General features: G+C 37.9%; 1 protein-coding gene across 1 annotated transcript in view; it reads left to right on the top strand.

Moving 5' to 3' along the window:
* LOC100024342 (zinc finger protein 420-like) overlaps window positions 1-20,987 on the top strand; it is a 67,917-nt gene that overhangs the window by 41,814 nt on the left and 5,116 nt on the right. The window contains exons 5-7 of the mRNA XM_056820919.1: window positions 4,753-4,883; window positions 11,628-11,754; window positions 18,570-18,665. Coding sequence (XP_056676897.1) covers window positions 4,753-4,883; window positions 11,628-11,754; window positions 18,570-18,665 — 354 coding nt within the window. The remainder of the gene's footprint in view (window positions 1-4,752; window positions 4,884-11,627; window positions 11,755-18,569; window positions 18,666-20,987) is intronic.

Genomic DNA, 20,987 nt, shown 5'->3' on the forward strand with positions numbered 1-20,987 from the left:
AATGAGTCCTCAGCCTGGATGGGAGAAGCAGGCAACGTGAGCCTGGTCAGGGGGCAGCGAAGGTGGGGGTTCCTGTGCCCACTTGCCATGGAAGGAGCCTGATCTTGGGCACAGAGGAAATGCCAACAGGCTCCCCCCCACCTGATGCCCATCTTCCCCTCTGCCATACCCCCCCCACCCCCCCAGCTATCTCTCACAATCCACCAATGCAGTTTCTGAATGGAATGAAGCCAAAGATGGCAACAGAAGCTTCCTGACCTGTTCAAGGCCCTTCCCAAGCCTTAGATTCCCTGTTCTCTGTTGGGGAGAGTCTCTCCTGAGGCCATCAGAAGAGCCTGGGAGCTCCTCTGAGCCCTCCCCCCCCTAATTTCCCACAGGTGTCCAAAGAGGAAGTCTCCCCACCTTGGGGTTCCCACTCCCAGAAGGCCTAGAATCTACCCTAAGCTGAGACACTAGAGCCAGAGGGAATAACTCCCAGGACCCCGAGGCACACCTCCCAGGTGAGTGCAGCCCATCCCCAGCCCTGAACATCCTCCCTCACATTGGAATACAGTAGAACTAAGAACTGTGTCTTTGCCAGACCTCCAGGGGCTCCATCATTGCTTGTCCTCAGGGTGAGCTCAAGGGTTCACCCTGGCTGCCTCCACATCCACTGTGTTCTGGTGGTTTCCAGCCTCAGTAGCTCCTGCCTGAATGAACAGCCCAGGTTCCAGCCAGACAGGCCTAGGAGCTGCCGTTGATTCATCTACTCTGGAGTGTGACATCTCTAGTTACCCGAATCCCTAGAACTTGAGCTTTCGCTTTTCGGGGGTTTCACTATCTTCAGGCAGCCATTACAGGACCTGGTTAGGGAGGACAGAAACCTGCCAGGACTGACACCATTTCAGAGCACTAGGTTCTGGGAGAATGAGGAAGCTGCCATGGCTAAGTTTGGAGGTATCAGTTTACAGTGTACGATCACAAATATCGGGTAAGCTGATGATCAGCTGTAAGGGGAATGAATTAAACCCCAGCAAGCTTTCCTCCAGGGCACAGACAGTGTGAAGGATGTTGGGCTCCCTTCAATGGGCAGCAGCTGCTGTGAGACACCAGCAGCCAGCAGGCTGAGTTGAGCAGGATGCTGTAGCTGTTGGTGGCCCAGAGTAGGCTTCAGAGGTTCAGGGCTCAGCACCCTCCTGCTTCTATCCTTAGATGGAGGGACTCCCATCTGTTTGGGAGGACATGTGTGAGGGCAAAGATTTCTTCTGAAAATGTCCAGAGTTATTAGAGCAGCATCCTTTACCATGGCCAGGACAGTAAAAGAGAAAATGTGAGTCAAATCATTTTCCAGTGAAGTACTTAATGGGGGTGCACATACTGTGTATCAGTTCCAAGGCCGAGGATCAGTAAGGGGCAGACAGTGAGGGTGAAATGACTTGCCCAGGGTCACACAGCTTAGAAATGTTTCAGACCAGATTTTAACCCAAGAACTCCCTTCTCTAGAACTGATTCTCCATCCACTGAGCCACTTGGCTGCCCCCTGGGGTTTCTTTACTTGTGCCTTTATGCCACCAAAGCAAAAAGAAGAATATCACATTGCAGACTGGGCAAAAATCTCATTTCTTAATGAGGTTCTTTCTGAAGGTTCTGATTGTAACAGGTCACTTAAGGGAGAGTTAGTTGTCAGCAAGATAAAAGCAGGAGAAAATTCCAAAAGAATCAAATGAAAGAGCACAAGTGTTGATCAAAAAATCATCAGACCAAGGAAAACCAGAAAGTTTCATCACACAGATTTCTTTTTCTTAGAGAAATGAAGATTAAATATCGTACCATTTGTTGTGGGTTTAGCCTAAGGTGTTATTATGATGGTCTTAAATCTTCTGCTTATCCTCTCAGTTTGTAAACAGAAGAAATGTGTGTACAGAGAGAATAATCCAGAAAGCAAAGGTCATTCAGTAGCAGTTGACAACATTAACTAATATCAGGCTTCTTTGCAATATAGTCCTCCATCCTCAGTGTTGAACAACTCCATCTCAGATTTCAGATGTCACAGGTAGTTCTTTGAGGTTCAAAAACCCTCTATTGTCAGACAGGAATAGGTCTCCTCTTTAGGATATTTGCTTCTTTGGTTCCCTGTTACTTGTTGTGAATCTTAAAAACTACTCAGACTGTACTTTAGAAGATTTGATTTAGCTATTTCCTTATTGTAACAATGGAGATACTTGGTCTTACAAAAATCAGGAATGTCTTGGGAACTGTACATTACTCCACCCATACTTACACATACTTTAGGAGAAGATAAAGTTGTAAACTCCTGATTGAACAATGAAGGTACTTAACACATAACTTATAGTGAAGCTAGAACTCTAAGCTAAGTCTATTTTTAGATCTAATACAAAAGGGTGTTAAGTACCTATAAAGGTTAAATTAATCACAAAAAGGTCAAGTAACTCACAAAAGGTAAGCTTAACAAACAAGTGTGAAGTACCTCAGACGATATAATCTAACCAGAGAAGGTGAGAACTAAAGAGTGGTGAGAACTAGGAATGGGCAGTCCTGGAAAAAAGTGTCTACTGTGATTAGTACACATGAAAATTTAGGGGAGGTGACATAAGAGAAAATTTCTTAGGAGGCTAAAAAAGTCAGTTCAGGCAATTCAGTTCAGAGTGGAATTGAAGTCTGAACTTAGTTCAGGAGATTGAGTTCAGTGGAGGACTGGAGCTTCCTTGGAGACCTTCTCGTGGTGAGTGATGAGACTGACTCCTTTTCCTTTAGACTCAGAAAGGCCACTTTGGTCAAGGCTTTTAACTACTGACTGGCTCAGACTGAGACACAGCAGTTTAAATTAATTCTCTCATTCTCTCTCGTGCTCTCACGTTCTCTCTGTCTCTCGCTCGTAGAAACTTTAGATGTTCCTGCTAGAATCTTTTTATAAAGCAGATCTCAGGACAGATTAGTACAACTTCTCAAATGAGGCAAAAAGGAATTCACACAGATGTGCTTAGAATCGTCTCCTTGAGTTCTGCCAAATTCTCCATCTGTAACTGTTCCAGATCATATTCTTGAGTAACTTGTGACTTTTCTCTGGAATGGTGGATTGCCAGCTTCATGATCAAAGACCCATCAGACAACTATAACTGAACTCAAGACTGAAAATGTTAGTGACTGTCTCAAAAGCTCTTCCCTCTAATGGCAAATCTTATCAATCAGGTGTTTAGAGCAGAAATTTTTCCAGGAATCACATGCAGAGAATATATTTCATCCCACAAGTATTATTTGATTTACTTTTAGTTAGAACTCATCCTAATATAAGGATTAATTATTTGATGTAATTACTCTGAAAACTCCTCATGGTTTCCTTGTTATTCTTTAATTGAAAAATGTAATATGTATAATTAATACAGTCTGTGAAATTTCTTGGGTAAACTTGGGTGGTAGACTTAAGGTCAGGATTCCTGTAAAGAAGATTTCACGCCAACCTAAACTTCATTTTTTTAGCTAACATTTATAATTTTCATAATATAAACTATATTTTTTACTTTTAACTCTAAGATTAACATTATTAAAATAATCATGAAGGATAATACTGTTATAATCTTAAAAGTAGTAGGACTTTACACACTCCTAGTACCCAAATATATAGGTGATAAGTCATATGCTCTTCTTCTGCTTTTCTACTCCCACAGTTCTTTGCCTCAATGTGGATAGCGTTCTTTCCAATGAGTCCCTCAGGATTATCCTCTGTTCAGTACATTACTACTAGTCGCAAACTTCACTAAATTGGATCATTTCACAAAATTTCACTTTCAGTGTTCAATGTTCTCTGGGTTCTGCTCATTTCACTTTGCATCATTTCATGGAGGTTCTTCTAGTTCATATAGAAATCCTCCAATTCATCATTCCTTACAGAATAGTCATATTCTATCACCATCACATCACAGTTTATTGAGTCACTTCTCAATCAAGGGATATCTCCTCATTTTCCAATTTCATCGACCACAAAAAGTGGGAATATGAGTATTTTTGTACAACCCTTTTTTTATTATCCTTTTGAGGTACAAACCTAGTAGTGGTGTTGCTGGATCAAAGGGCATGCATTCTTTTAAAGCCTGTTGGCCATGATTCCAAATTGAATGCATAATATCTTTGCATATATAGAGAGAAAGAAGAAATTTGTTCCATTTTGAAAATTACTGCATAAGAGTTAAAAAGAGAGGTCATTTTTCTGCTTAGCATACAAATTTTACCAAGAATGACCATGTGATAGTTATCCAAAATGATGAGAACAGAATATCTAGAAAGTTACCTGAGATTCACAAAATTTTAACATTAGATGAGTGACTTTTAGGATAGATGGAAAGGGCAGTGGAGAAAGACTGTCCAATATGGAGGACAAAGTATGCTCAGACATAGGGTTTGAGTAGTAGTCAAACTCAGAACATGAGTTGTGAAGTATGATGAGTATCTTAGTCTTCCCTGTGTCTGAGGTTGTGTTTATTGTAAAGTTTCATTGTTATTATATGTGAAAGTATTTCCAAAATCATCTTATAGATATGACCAAATGGTGTATCCAAAGATTGGCTCTGCTTGTTTAAGTTTGCAAACTTTTTTTGCTTGGGAAAACAGAATAAAAATCATTTTACTTTCTGCCATCAGAGGAAAGAACTTATATTGTGTGTGTGTGTGTGTGTGTGTGTGTGTGTGTGTGTGTGTGTGTGTGTGTCCTACTTCCTTCTGTGTTTATATATTATAATTTGTTTTCTTGAAAGGCAGAAACTAATTTTGAAGTGAAGGAGATGTCTACAAAGCTGAGACACTTTGTGGAAGGATCTGGCCCCCAAAGATGCATGAATGGGGTTCCCCATGACTTCATTTTGAGAGAAATCTGTGACTCTGACATCCAGGTAAATATAAAAGTAAACAGTGGCTGTGAACTTGATGAAACCGCAGAGAAATTTAGCCAATATTCAGTCCTAAATCAGTATATGAATTTGACTTCTGGAAATGACTATTGTCAGGTATAAAGATTAAAAATTAGGGGAGACTGAGGCAGGTAGAAATTAGTTTCTCTCTGCAAGGAGTATTATATTTTTTTGAGGTTTAGGAAAAGTTAAGGATTAAAGAAAATACAGGATAAGAAAAACGTGCCTAGGCCGGAGAGGCCTAGACAAGATAATCTCACATCATGGAAGAGATGCCTTTACTCCAAAACGGAAGTCCAAAAAAGGAAAGACCCAAAAGCTGTTGCAATCACGTTAAATACCTTCTCGATCTCAGCCCAGTTGAGATTACAAAGCATTCTGGGGAAGTGGAACAAATGCTTGTGGGGATTGAAGTCCTGGATTCCAGTCCATTTTTACATTTTCCCATTTGATCGTTTGAAAAAAATTATTTTTTTCGAAAGGATCATGAAAACATAAATTTAAAGATTATAATAATTTGAGGATAAGAGAAAAAAAGAATAAAACCAATAATTGCTGAACGCATTGACAAAGGACAGTTAGGGGCCAGTCCCCTTTGGCATGAAAGTATACATACAAATAAATGTTCAATCAACCACACCCAAAGTTCAATTTTTGTGCACCTGGCTGGTCTGGAGGCTTCTTCATGGTATCTTCTCCAACAGTTCAGTTCTGGATTCAGAGAAATAGCATCTTCTTTACCTAAAATTTTTCTCCAAAGGAATTTAATCTTTGCAATTCAAATAATGATATTTTTTACATTCCCCCTGTTAAGAGGGTGACTGACAAATACAGAATCACTTAGGGATGCATGGCTGAGGTATTGAGGTATATGAATCAATTGGCAAGAGAAATTTAAAAAAACATCAGAAAAATCCAAAAGAAAAGAAAAAATTTCTGGATGAAAATATAGACTATCAAAGTCTTATGTGTAAAAATTTCAAGTGAAAAGATAATAAATCTATAACAGGTCCTTGAATCAGGGCCCAATCAAAATGATCTAAGCAATGATGCATTTACCCAGTCAGTAGCAAGGATTACAGAAAGGTACCACACTATGAAAGGCAGAAAAGGGGACCAGATTATATGAGCCAAGGTTTCAGGGATACTCATCTGTGAGTATTTTCAGAGTGAGTGTGGAAGAATGGAAGGCCTACATCTTCACATAAGTCAAGTGTCGCAACCCCTAGTCTCACACTAGGTTCAAAACCTTTGTATTGGCCTAGAAATGCATCAATCCATCCTAGATTGGCTTTTCTTTGGCCATGTGCAATGGCTCTTTTGTGTATATCTTGTCCTGGAATCAGACAGAATCATTAAGCAAAGTCCCATAATTTATTTAAACAATTAGTGGCATTGTTTTTATAGTCACAAGCTTTTTAGGGCATGCATTAGCAAATGTATCTTAAACTTGTAGTACTGAAAAATCAAAAAGTTAAAGAAAATGTTAATGCTGGTGACATGTGCTTCAAATATAAAAAAGAGAGAAAAAAACTGAAAAAGTATATTGTATATGCAAGAAAAATATAATAATAAAAGAGCTTTAAGAAATTCAAAAATATAGCTTATGATCATTAACACTATGTGACAGCTAAGAAAATATAAAATGCAAGGCTTTCTCACCAAAAATGAGATCCATTTCCTCTTCATATCTGGCCATGATCACTTCTACCATGAGTAGAAGGCAAATGAATTGACAAATACACAGGTATCAGTATCCCCAAAATTCTTAATAGCCCAATTAATTTCAATAGCAAAGAAACACACTTTCACATTTCACATAAGTTGTATGACATTTAAAAGCCTATGAATTGATGGATATTTGTCACAATTTTTACAAATGTAGCAATCTTTCAACCTTGGTTTTTAAACATATTTTTAAACAAAGTAAAACTCATCTTGGGTTAAGAACATAATCAAGAAATCTATATATCATTCTGGTGGAAGTAAAGTAATGAGCTGAAGAGTATAAATAAAGGGGTGCTCCTTTTTTGGAGGCTTTTTAGGGATACAAATACCCTGAGATTAACTTCCCAACTTCTATTCACATGTGGGAAGGTTCACTTCAGCTATGGGCCTTACCTTGTGGTAGGGGAAGGCAAAATAACCAGAGATTGTTAAAAAAAAAATTACAAAAATAATATTTAAAAAACTCTTAAAATCATTTGAGGTATTTAGCACATTAAATTTTCTAAAGGTTGTTATACAATTATAACCAGTTCTGATGAAGTCCATCTCTCCTCTATGTGATAATTTACAAAGTCAAACTAGAAAGGCTGTTTTTTTTTTTCATATGGGCTTAATTACTATAATATTTGTTCAACACAGTTATAGGGGAAAAACAACAGAATTTGAAAACTCAGTACATTCAAAATAAATTCAGTCAACCTTCAGTGTAACAGAATAATATTGAATCCAGTAATATATGAACTTAAAATCACAAAGTTAAACCTTAAACAAAAAATGCAATAGAATACAGAGATTTTTATAAACCATTGGAGTCTGAAATGCCTTAAAATTTATAACCTCCAGTCTTTAAAGTTCTTTGGTTTTTTTGTTTGTTTTTAATTATCCATTTAAATGTCTATTGTCCAAAGGCCGAGTAGTAATGGCTAGGCAATTGGGGTTAAGGGATCTGCTCACAGGCCCCCAGCTGGGAAGTATCTGAGGCCAGATTTTAACCCAGGACCGCATGTTTTTAGGCCTGGCTCTCAGTTTGCTGAGCCACCCATTTGCCTCCCCAAAGTAGAATCTTTGGGCTGAATCTTTCTTCTGGCACGCAGGTGAAATCAGTGAAATTACCAGAACAGTCAAAAGGTATCCTTTTAAATAGCCCATTGCTTAAAAGTCTGTTTCTCACTTTTCTCTCTCCCCTGCTATGATCCCTCCTCCTGCCCCAGTCCACATGGTGCCCAGGCCTCCCATGTGGAGCCAATACCCCCCCCCCATCCCCCATTTTGTTAACAGCCAAGAGTTTGTTGGGCATGCAGGTCACCAGGTGATTTCAATCTTGGTTGAATCAGGTGGGCCAGGAGAGCGAGAGAAAGGCCTCTGGGGTGGGCAGGGCCAGAGCCGGAGTGCAGACAAGCAGGGTCGAGCGGAGCAGGCAGCTGGGGTGGGCAGTCCAAAACGGATGGTGGCGGCAGGCAGGCAGGCAGAACGAAGCAGCCAGGAACCAGGTGAGAGGCAAACAGCAAACAGGCAGGCAGGGAGAAGCTAATGGCTGGAATAAGCAGCAGCTTTGCGAGGGTAAAAAAAAAACCTTGACCAGAGAAACATGGCTCAAAAAAAATTTCTAGGCACTAGATATTAATAGCTGAACTAAAGATCAGAAAAGAAATCAGAAGATTGAGAGTTTTTTCTCCCATTAGGTCGCCAAATGGTAAAGATTAAAAATTAGAAGAGACTGAGGCAGGTAGAAATTAGTTTCTCTCTGCAAGGAGTATTATATTTTTTTGAGGTTTAGTAAAAGTTAAGGATTAAAGAAAATACAGGATAAGAAAAATGTGCCTAGGCCGGAGAGGCCTAATCAAGATAATCTCACATCATGGAAGAGACGCCTCTGCTCCAAAACGGAAGTCCAAGAAAGAAAAGACCTAAAAGCTTTTGCAATCAGGTTAAATACCTTCTCGATCTCGGCCCAGGTGAGATTACAAAGCATTCTGGGGAAGTGGAGCAAAGGCTTGTGGGGATTGAAGTCCTGGATTCCAGTCCATTTTTATACAGGATAGTGTTAAATGAGTTTTCTTAATCTCTCCTTCTGTCTTGAAGAGGCAAGGGAGCAGAAATATTTCTTAGAGCGTTGTGCTGAGTAGGGGTGAGTTGCTGGCTGTTAGATGCTGACTGGAGAGTTACTGGCTGACAGTGGGTTGGGCAGTTAAGGCTGGCAGTTCGGGGAAAGTAGACTGTCAGCTGGAATTTTTTATGATGATTTAATTGATAATGGAGATTAAGGAGAAGGAAGGAGTAGAGTTTTTTTCTCCCTCTCCTCCTACCTAACTAGTATCGGGCAGGGAGATCAGGAGCTAAGGAAGTAAGGATTTGGAGTATGAAGGAGGAAAGAGTCAGCTGGAACTGCAGAAAAAGAAGGGCTAAACTCAGATGCCCGAACCTGAATCAGCTCAAGGCAAACTCACCACCAACACTCCAAGATGTTGAAACGCCTAGCACACTCTCAGCCAGAGTTGCTTCTCCAGGGAAAAGAGGAAGAGAGTAGTAGTGATGTGCCTTATATAGACGGTTTTATGTCACTTTTCTGCGTCTCAACTATACCAATGATCGCTTAGCTTGACTTAGGACAGCCCAGGGGTCTGTCCGTTTTTCTGCACATTCCTGTTGAAGGCCATTTCCTCGGATAATTAAATCTTGAGTTTGGTGCAGACCTTCCTTATCTTGTTAAACTAAGATGGGTGGAGAAAATGTGGACTTCCCAAGACCTGATTGTGTTATTCCAAGTATCTCTATTGTTATTGATCAGGAAATAGCTAAATCAAATCTTCTGAAGTATGTTCTGATTAGGGTGGAGGAATTTAAAAAATCACAATAGAAGGTCCCTCCCCAGCAAATTTAAAGGGGAGTCAGGCATCAAAAGGAAGGAATGTTGTACCTGTAGGGGTCCTATAGACACCATTCTAGGGGGAAGTTTTTTAACCCTTTGGGATATTCCTGACACTCCCATTACATTCTCTGAGCCAACAGAATAACAATGTAAATCAGGTGTACTCTTTAATACAGACCTGGAAGCTCCAGTGTCTAAAAGACAATCATAATAGGTGTTACCCACCTTTAAGGTAACATGGATTTCATTAGTATAGGAAGGTCAGTGGATAGGTACAATGGGTAGTAGGACATCAGGCTCTGGAAAATCAAAGGTTGTATCCTCTGATTCCTGTGCCGCAACCCCCACCCCCACCCCCTGCACCCCCACCTCCAGTGACCTTCATAGTATTTGGGAAGTTCCTTGGGCACCCCCCTGATGGGCATTAGAACCCTGAGTATTTTTTAGATGAGCACCACTTAAGTTATATTGTTGTGGAGTCATTTGCTTTGAGTTATCATTTTCCCAATATCTATTCCTATAGTTATCATTCCTAAAGTTGTGGTTTCCATTATCATTTTTATAGTTATTTCTATAATTATCACTTCTGTAGTTGTAATTAAACAGCATATTCATTCTGATAACCTTGAATAAAATTCTACACTCTCATTTTGTGGCCCTTCTCACAGAATTGTCAGGTAATGGATCAATAATTAGATTCCTGGAGAGGGGCAGCTGTCTTTAGTTGAGTATCATGCCCACTTTCTTTTTTAGCCATCTTATCTTTTAAACATCTCATTTCTTTCCTCCATGAGATCATTATTTTCTTCCTCCTTTTCCTTGTTTCCCTTTAAAACCTATAGAGCTGTTTTCTGCAATTCTTCAAGATCTATCTTTAGCCATCTTGGGCAATGTGTTCACAAATAATCCCTAATGACTTTGCAAGATATATTGCCTTCTAACTTGTCATATGCAATTTTCTTTAGATAGGTCAAAATCCAGGTATCTACCCCCAAACTCGATTATTCTATTCATGAATCTGGAGGTGTCTCTTCCTCTTTTTCCTTAATTTTTTCAAATTCTGTCCACATATCTGCACTGTCTGCACACTCTCTCATTGCTGTTAAGATGATGTCTCTACTTGAAAAAGATCCTCAGAGTCGTTATAGTCCCATTTGGGGTCTGAGATGACCAATGTGCTGAATTGCACCCCCGTGTTTTGTTGACATGAGCAATTATTTTATTTTTCTCACATTCAGTTAATAAAGTCTGTAGCAAGTTTTCTACTTGTACTTGTAAGACGGATTATACTGAAAAAATGTGTCAACTTTTTTGTTACTAGAAAGGGATCTTGTTCATATGTAGGGATATTTCATGTAAATTCATTTATTTCTTGGGGAGTGTGAATTTCAAAACTACTCCATTCTATTCAGACCATTCTTTAGAAGATGGGATTTAGCTATTTACTGATCATTGACAGTAGAGATACTTGAAATAACCAAATCAAATCTTGGAAACTACAATCTCCACCCTACTCAGTGTAACAAGATTAGGAAGGGCTGCAGGGAATTCAAGATGTAATTAATTGAGAATATGGCCTTCAACAGACATGTTTAAAAAAAGGACAGACCTCTGGGTGGTCCTAGGTCAAGCTAAAGCTACTATTGGCACATGTGAGATGTTGGAAGTGAGGTAGAGAACAGCCTCTTGAGTTCTTGGGACTTCCTATGAAGAGGGCTAGTGTCAGGTTTAGGCTGGTGCTTGGGGTTGGAGGAGCCCTGTGGAATGCTTTCCTTCAGATTGTTCTTTGTGCTGTGGAGGAATTACAGATCACCCTTTCTATTTCTCCTCCACAGAATCTCCTCTCACTCAGATAGAACTTCCCATCTCCCTGATTCCATGGGAAAAAGTGAGACTTCTCCAGGATTTACTCTTCACAATATGATTCTTACTTTAGACAGGAAATGATTTTGTGATTGTTCTTTTGGATTGTGAATGACTGGTCTCCAGTGCTTGCTCTGACACTCTTCAAGGTTAGGATTTTAAATAAAAGCTTTGTATGCTTTAGTTTCCTGCAGGAAGTGGAGGAGGGTTTTAGTAGACAAATTCTGAGGGTTAAGCCCTAAATTTTGAGACTTTTGTCATCTTAGGGCTCATTAACATTCAAGGATGTGGCTGTGGACTTCACCCAGGAAGAGTGGTGCCTATTGGACCATTCTCAAAAGGAACTGTACCTGGAGGTCATGCTGGAGAATGTGCAGAATCTACTCTCTGTGGGTAAGGGTCATTTTCACTGTTAACTCTGAATCTGCCATTAAGGGAATGTCTATTCCAAGCCAGATATACAGGATTTAATAGCACAAGAAAAATCTAAACATAGAAAATATCTGAGAGGCATTGAAGAGCAAAGAATATACTGAGCTGGGGATTGGCATGTAAAAGTCTCCACATGCAAAACATCAATTAATAATTAGAATTGGTCTCAGGTACTGGAAGAGTTCAAAAAGGAATTAAAAAATGAAATGAGTGAGGTGGAAGAAATCTGGGGAAAATAAATGATAGTATTGCAAAAGGAAAATAAGAGGTAAAAAACAAAAATTGGTTAAGTACCAAAGAAGCAAAAAAATCTAATGAAAAGAGTAGTGTTTTTTAAGTAGTGCTGACTAACTGGAAAATGGGGGTAAAAAAAATCCAATGTAGAAAAGAGTTCCTGGAAAAGTAAAATGGACCAAATGGAAAAGGAGGATCAAAAGGTCATGGTATAAAATCCTTCTTTTAAAATTAGAATTGTGCATACAGAAACTAATGACTTCTTGAGACATCAAGAAACAATAAAACAAAAACAAAATTAAAGGAATTTAAAAAGAGAAGAAAATATGAAATATCTAACTGAAAAAAAAAAAACCTCCTGACCTGGAAAATAGATCCTTGGAAGACAATCTGAGATTCATTAGACTACCCCTCCCCCCCAAAATGGCCTTGAGGTCCTATTCTATGAAATTATCAAAGAAAACTACCCTTGATATTCTCCAATCATGGGTTAAAAGTGAAATGGAAAGAATCCATAGATTGCCTCCTGTAGTAATTCCCCAAATCACAACTCCCATGGATATTATAGCCCAATTTAAGAACTTTCATGCTAAGGAGGTAGTACAGTACTCAGCTAGTAAGGAATAATTCTTACATCATGGAGTCTCAATGTTAATTATACAGGTTCTGTGGAGTTCTATATTAAAGGATCAAAATACTTAGACTATGATATTCTAAAAGGCATGAAGACTGGGTTTATAACCGTGAATTACCCACCCATCAAGATGGACTATATATTCTTTCCGGGAGAAAAATCAGTATTTAATAAATAATGGGGAGATCCAAGCATTACTAATGAAAAAACAGACCAAAGCAGAAAAGTTAATGTCCCAATCAAAAATTTAAAAGAAGCAATAAAAGGAAAATAAGAAAGAGAAAATTTAAAAGATTCAAGAAGATTAAATTTTTCGTGTGCCTAGTGGAAAGATATTTGTCACTCTTAAAATTTCTGTCATTATCATATGTGGGAAGGAAATCACTTAAAAGATTGATATATATTAATTTAAGGTCGCCAAGGAATTCAGCTATGTAATTCCTTAATGAAAACTCAAGTCAGCAGTCAACCTTTTATGGAGTTTAATTATAAACAGGAGGAAGAAACGTATTAGAGAGAGAGAGAGAGAGAGAGAGAGAGAGAGAGGAAAAAGAAGGGAATAGGGCTTAAATACCCCTTCTTTTTAGGCTGGGCCAAAAGGCTAGTGAGGCAAAGAAAAGAGATCAGTCCCTATCACTCATGTGACCAAAATGGAGAAACCATCTCAGGGGCCTCCACCTCCAGCTTCCTTCAGAGCAAGCTTCTCAGAGCACAACCTGTCAGAGCAAAACCTCTCCAACCAACTTCAGAGCCACCTCACTCAGAGCCAAACCTTCTCAGACCCCGCTATCTTTAAGGAAACCTTCTAAGTTCCCTCTCCTCAGTTCTCACATCTACCAATCACTGTCCATGTCTTCCCTGTGCCAATGGTGGCTCTAGCTTAACCCAGGACTGCCCAGAGGTCTGTGGCTTTGCACATGTCTGTTGAAGGTCATATTCTCAAATAATTAAATCTTGATCCTTTGCTGCAGCCCTTCCTAAATTCTGTTACCCTGAGCAGGGTGGAGATTGGAAGTTCGACCTGGTTCTGTCATTGCAAGTATCTCTATTGTATCGATTCTAAAATCAATCATGACTCAAAGAAATTCCTGTTCTATGCTTAAGCATAGGTCAAAGCCCTTTCCATTGTTCCACAAAAGGTTTCTGTCCTAAAGTAATTTTAGGTAGGGAAGAGAATGACCCTCCCATGCCAATGGGGTTCACATTCCAATAGACTATCAGTAGGAAATTTTTCAAGTATGAAATTTCCCAATGGTGAAATTTCCAACATTTATAAGTCTAAGGAATTTTAAGGTTTACAATCCCCCCTGATGATCATTGGGAGACTAGTCTCCCCATTTATCATTTAACATAATCAATTTGTAGTTCTAAATGCACTTCTAACTATAGATATACACAATATTCAATTTTCTAAGAGAAATTAGAATAGTGAGAGAGGAAATAGAAAAGAAAAGAAAGCAAAACCAATGTTTTGCTAGGTGCATTGACAGAAAGCCACATTAGGGGCAGTCCCTTTTGGCATAAATGTGTAATATTACAATAAATGTTCAATCAAAAGTTCAGTCCAATCAAATCATCCAAAGTTCATTCTTGATCTTCTTCATGAAGTGTAGGTTTTCAGCATCTTTCTGCAACAGTTCATTCTCTGGGTATAAAAGTTTCAAGCTTCTTTCTTGAAGATCATTTCTCCAACAGAATCAAAACCTTTGATTTTTTTATAACAGTAAAATCTTAAACAAAATTCTTGGATTTTTATAAAAATACAATCTCAAATAAAAAGATTCAAAAATAAAAAAAATTCTTAGATTTTAAATTAAAATACAATCCCCCCTGAAGTAAGTATTAAAAAATATATCAAGTTTAGCTCAGAATGCAATGTTCAGTTATTGGGGTGTCTGTGTCAATTATCAAAAGAATAGAAAAATAATCAAAAACATAAGAAAAATTCAAAATAGGCCTTGTATAGGTCCAGTTTAAAATAATTTCTATCCCACAAGTATGTAGGACAGGATGCAATAATATTTCACTTAGCCTTTGTAGCCAAGACTACAGGAAGTTGCCATAATATAAGAAGAAAAGATTTAGAATTCTATTTTGATGGGGAAATGTCATTCCCTCATCTGATTTTTTTTTCCCATTCAGGGATATAGGGAGCCAGCATGATAGTCAACTTTGTACTTGTTTGAGTACTTCGTAAAGAGTGTAGATACAAGGAAGTCCTACGACTTAAACATAAGTTAAGCGTCGCAACCTCAAGTCTCACTTTAATATTTCTTGTGTGCTCTATTGGCACTATCCAGGTTTAGTCTGTGCTCCTTGTTTTTATCCCCTTTCCTGAAATCAGACACAAACATTAATCCCAGTCCTATAATATTTTATCAATAAATGGCAGGTTCCCATAGTTTAAAGCTTTTAGGCATATATTGATATTATAGCAAGAGTATATATATTAACTTGTATTACTGTAGGAAAAAAATATTAATATTAATTATGTGTACCTTCAGTACAAAAAATGAGAAAAAATTCAAATATTCTGATCAAAAATAAAATAAAATAAATAAGAAAAATAAAAAAAATCAGTAATTCAATATATTCTTGAAAAAAACAGCATCCATTTGTCTATGGATTATTATCTCCAATTCATATGATAAGATAGAGTCACAATTCATATGATAGGATAGAGTCAATCAGTCTCAGCAGAAGATGCTTTCTTCACATGTGAGCAGTGAATCCAAGAGTCTCTTTCTCCAATCTTTATAGACGTTGGAGTAGTTAATAATATTTGGAATGGTCCTTCCCATGAAGGTTGACTTGCTCCAGTTCGCTTGAAATTCTTGATATAAACTTTATCTCCTGGGTTTAGGTCATGCAGAGAAAAGTCTAATGGTCCAGCTTGTACTGCAGCTCCGGATTCATGAAGTTCACGTAGTTTGTGCTGTAACTCCTGTATATAGGAAGCAATAGTAATATCTACCCCTAATAGCGATGTATAAGCTGGGGAGAAAGGCTTAGCCTGTATAGGCGGATGTCCAAAAAGCATCTCAAATGGAGAAATATGTAAGTCTCCTCTAGGCCTGCTTCTAAGATAAAATAGGGCCAGAGGGAGAATTTCAGGCCATTTTAAATGGGTCTCAGTGCATAATTTGCCAATCATAGTCTTAAGTTCTTTATTCATCCTCTCCACTTGGCCTGAGCTCTGGGGGTGATATGGAACATGGAATTTTGGAGTTATCCCCAAGCAAGAATATATTTGGTTTAAGACAGAATTGGTAAAATGACTCCCTCTATCGGAGTCAGTATGTGCTGGCAGGCCAAAACGAGGAATAATTTCCTTTAAAAGTATCTTTGCAACAAAATCTGCTGTGGCTCGGGTCGTAGGAAATGCTTCCGGCCATCTGGTTAGTTGATCTACAATTACTAGACAAAATCTATAACGTCCAGCCTTTGACATCGTTATGAAATCTATCTGTAGATGTTCAAAAGGTGTGTAAGCCAGAGGACGTCCCCCAAAGGCTTTTCCACAATATGCATGTTGGTTATATGCCTGGCAAATGGAGCAGGCTGAACATACTTTAGAGGCTATAGTAGTTATACCAGGGGCTATCCATACTCTCTTGACAGAGTCCATGATGCCCTGGGTGCCAAAATGACCATTTTTGTGAATAGATTGGCAAATTTGATTATAGGAACTTCTAGGGAGCAGGGGTTTTCCTTCAGATGACACCTATACTCCATTAATCTGTTTTGCTTTAAATTTTTGTTTCCATTTTTCCACTTCCTTTTCATTATAGGAAAGTGATAAATTTAAATTATCAGTGGTTGTTAATGTTAAAATTAATCCAGGTCCTTCTATGGCTGCTAGTTTTGCAGTGGCATCTGCTCGGTCATTTCCTCTAGAGACAGGGTCAGAGCCACCTGTATGGGCAGAGCAATGAACTATAGCTAGGGCTTTAGGCAGTTTGTGAGCAGAAAGAACTTCATTAATAATTTCTGCATTAGCTATGGATTTTCCAGCTGAGGTTAAAAATCCTCTTTGGAGCCATAACATCCCGACTGAGTGACAAATGCCGAAAGCATATCTAGAATCCGTATAAATTGTTGCCTTTTTATCCTTGGCAATTATACAAGCTTGTTTTAGAGCTATGAGTTCTGCTCCTTGAGCGCTAATGTTAGAAGGTAGTGAAGCTGACCATTCAGTGGCAAATTCTGAGACTATGGCAGCTCCAGCGTAACGTATGCCATCCCTCATAAAAGAGGAACCGTCAGTAAATAAAATCAGATCTGCATTGTCTAAGGGAGTGTCCAAGAGATTATCTCGAGGCTTTATGGACACTAATGTTTCACAGTTATGTAATGGTTCTCCTGAAGTAGGTAAATCTGGAAGCAAGGTGGCAGGGTTAAGAATTGAACAGCGTTTCAAGGTAATATTTTCACTATTTAATAAGGTTATTTCATACCTTGTAATTCTCTGATCCGAGATTGCCAGTGTTTTATGTTTTATCAATAATGCTTCTATTTCATGTGGGCACATTATTGTTAGTGGACATCCCAATACTAAATCAACAGTTTTTGTTACTAGTAAAGCTGTAGCAACTACTCCTCTAAGGCATGGTGGTGCTCCTGCTGCTACTGGGTCTAGTTGGGCAGAATAATAAGCAATTGGGCTCTGAGAAGGTCGCAAAGTCTGATTTAACACACCAGAGGCTACTCCTTAGAAGAAGTATACTTGGACAGCAAGTGTGGTATTCAAGTGTTAAGGAAGATATGTGAAAAAAATATAAGTGTTGGAAAAGAGGATAGTACTGAAAGAAAATAGAAGAGAGAAGTAACATGGTTAATTATATCAAATAAAGAGGTATGGGAAGAAAACCCATTACAGTTGAGGGGAGGATGAGGGTAGTGAGAGGCAATCAGTATTACTTATTGGGAATAACACCCATACTAAGTGGGTTATAGAATCTTATCTTATTCTATAGAGGAACAGGAGAAGAATAAGGAAGGTGGTTGAGAAAGGACAATAATATAAGGCAGGTAGAATAGAGGGAGTGATTAAAAGGGAAATGTTTGAATAGAAAGTGAAAGGAGAAAGTGCAGGATTAAAAGAAGCAAACAAGAAGAAGGGGAATACTGAGATAAAAATCTTAACTTGAATTATAAATTAAAAATGGAAGCAGATAGCACAGTGTATTAAAAATAAAAATCCCGTGATATTTTGTTCACGAGAAACCCATTTGACATATGCAAATAGACATTTAGAGAGTAAAGGTAAGGGAACTATTATTTACATAACAACATGGAAAGAAAAAATGAAAATATAAAACTAGGTCACAGATAATTCTGCCTACACTAGCAAGTTTTTCCTAATTCCACCATCATTTTTCCTTCAAATCCCATTCTACATGATGGGAATGGAAAAAAAGTGAGTCAATATTTCAAAATATCTCTTCTATGTCCTCTACTGGACATACTGGAGTTCATAATTATCATTAATATCGCAACACTCCTATGAGTTCGTTACTCTTATTGCTCTTACTTCCGAATTGAGGCAACTGAGAAAAATAGTTTAAAAGATATGCTGAATATACCCCCTTACCATCTCTGTCTGAGCTTGGATTAAATTTGGTCTTTTGATGCCACATTCTCGATTATTATCCCTTCGGTAGCAGCTATCATTAATTTCTTCTGTGTAATGGAGGTTGTGGAATGTGCTTATTCTTCTATTACAGAAGGTAAATATAGAATTTGCAGATTGCAAATGGTTTCTATGATATTCACCCTTTTGCAACTATCCCAAGAGTGAATACAACAGAAGTCGTTCTGTAGACCATACTTTTATACCCCACTTTCCTTTCAGAATGGCCAATTTTTTTAAATTTTTCTCTCCTGATCCCTTCTTTCTTATGCCCAGGTCTTCCAGTTCCTAGAGAATATTGTACCTCCTATTTTCAGCAAGAGAAAGCACGATGGCTTCTAGAACAAAAATGCCCCAGGAGCTCCTCTCCAGGTGAGTGAGGTCAAAGCAGGTGTATAAGAGCTGTTATGTCAAAAGAGAGTGCTAGACTTGGGCACTGGCAGACCAATGGCAAATCATCCTATTCATTTTCTGATAGATGGATTAGGGTAGGGAGGTCATGAGAAATTATATATTGTAATCTTCAAAGAAGATGAATATATTTGTATCTATGCACTAAATAGCATAAGATCATTTTTCCCTTTTTTAATTTCTAAAGCATGTTTCCATGTTTCCATGATTCATTTTCTTTCCAACCCTTCTTCCCTCCCCTCTCTCAGACTCAATATGCAATTCCACTGGATTATATATAAATGTTACCACTTGATACTTATTTTTATATTTTTCATTTTTGCAATAGAGCAACCTTTTAAAACCAAACCCCCCCTTCATGAACAATGGTAACAGTACAAAATTCTCTGCTAAATAATAGCTTTATTGAGAGGAGGCCAGTCTCACAGTAAACCTAGACTCTGGTGTAAAGATTAAAATTTAGGGAATATGGGGAGACTGAGGCAGGTAGAAATTAGTTCTCTCTGCAAGGAGTATTATATTTTGAGGTTTATTAAGGATTAAGGATTAAAGAAAATACAGGATAAGAAACACATGTCTAGGCCATAGAGAGGCCTAGACACACAACCTTACCTACCTTATGGAAAGAGCCATGTCTGCCCCAAAACGGAAGTCCAGAGAGCCAAAAAGACCTTTGCCCCCAGCTTAAATCCTTCCTCGATTTCAGCCCACCTCAGAATTCCCGTGAGATTACAAAGCATTTTGGGGAAGTGGAGCAAAGGCTTGTGGGGACTGTAGTCCCGTATTCGACTTTACACTGGTCAAGATCAGAACCTGAGACTCGAGCTATAGGAGACAGCCTTTTTATGCCAAGAAATCTGATGACACAGTTACAGAAAATACAATCAAAATTAAAATAGAATGGAATCTTTCACATGGACATTACTTAATGATGCAATTATTCAATAAAAATAAAAATAATTATGCAATAAAATGCAATAAATTATGCAAGTGTCTATAAATGCAATAAAATGCAATAAATTATGCAAAAAATGCAATAAAATACAAATAATTAAAATAATGATTAAGCTAGAAAGTGTAAAAAAAATCATTTTAGGTGGTAACTTTTGTCTATTATTATCCTGAGCTTTCCAAGGCCTCTGCAAGAAGGGATTTGTAGCTAATTGTTTTTCTGTTGACAATTATTATGAAATACTCTGAGTCAGCAGTTGGGTGCCTCTGAGTATCTTGTTATACAAAAAAGAGTAATTCCCCACCCCCATCTGACTATCTTGTTATACAAAAACAGGCATGTGGTGGACTAAGTGGAAAGTTGGGTTATAGGCTTCAAGTCAAAATGCCTGTAAACAAGTTTTGATATCATGCTAAACTTTATTTTGTGTTTAGCTCATGTTTATAATTGTTAAAGTAAACTATATTATTTGACTATTAACTTAAGACTAATGTTATTAAAGTAATCATAAAAAGTGATTCTATTATATTCATGAGAGTAGTTTATTATTCCTTACTGCACAATAGTATTCCATCACCGTCATATACCACAACGTGTTCAGTCATGGCTCATTGAAGGGACACCCCTTATTTTCCAATTTCTTCCCAGCAAAAAGAATTGGGATATGAGTATTTTTGTTCAACCCTTTTTTTTAAATTAACTCTTTGGGATACAAACCCAGTAGTGGTATTGCTGGCTCAAAGGGCATACATTTTTTTAAAGCCAGTTGGACATAATTCTTACTTGAATGTCATAATGTCTTGCATGTTGGAACAATTAAATTCTCCTTTCACAGTATATAGAGAGAAGGAAATCTACATTCCATTCCTATTCCATTTTGAAAAATACTTCATTAGTGTTAAAGAGTGAAATTATTTTTGTATGTAGCATACAAAATTTACCAAAAATGAACATGTGATAGTGTATCCAAAATGATGAGAACAGAGTATATGGAATGTTATTACCTGAGATTCACAAAATTATAGCAATAATGAATGAATAACTTTTTAGGAATGATAGAAAGGGCAGTGGAGAAAGACTGTCAAATATGGAGAACAAAGCATTCTTGGGCACAGGGTATGGGTTGTAGTCTAGCTGCAAGGAAGTTGTTCGGGTCATTCCTCTATTCTTTACTCATTACATGAGTTGTGAAGTTTGATGAGAATCTTTGTTTTGCCTGTGTCATAGGTCCATTGTGAGATTTCATTGTTATTATTTTTCATAGTCTTTTTTGACATATATGACATAGAAAAAATCATCCATCTTTTTTTTTTTTAAACCCTTACCTTCTG

The sequence above is a fragment of the Monodelphis domestica genome, chromosome 3, assembly GCF_027887165.1.
Source record: "Monodelphis domestica isolate mMonDom1 chromosome 3, mMonDom1.pri, whole genome shotgun sequence".
Classification (NCBI taxonomy): Eukaryota; Metazoa; Chordata; class Mammalia; order Didelphimorphia; family Didelphidae; genus Monodelphis; species Monodelphis domestica.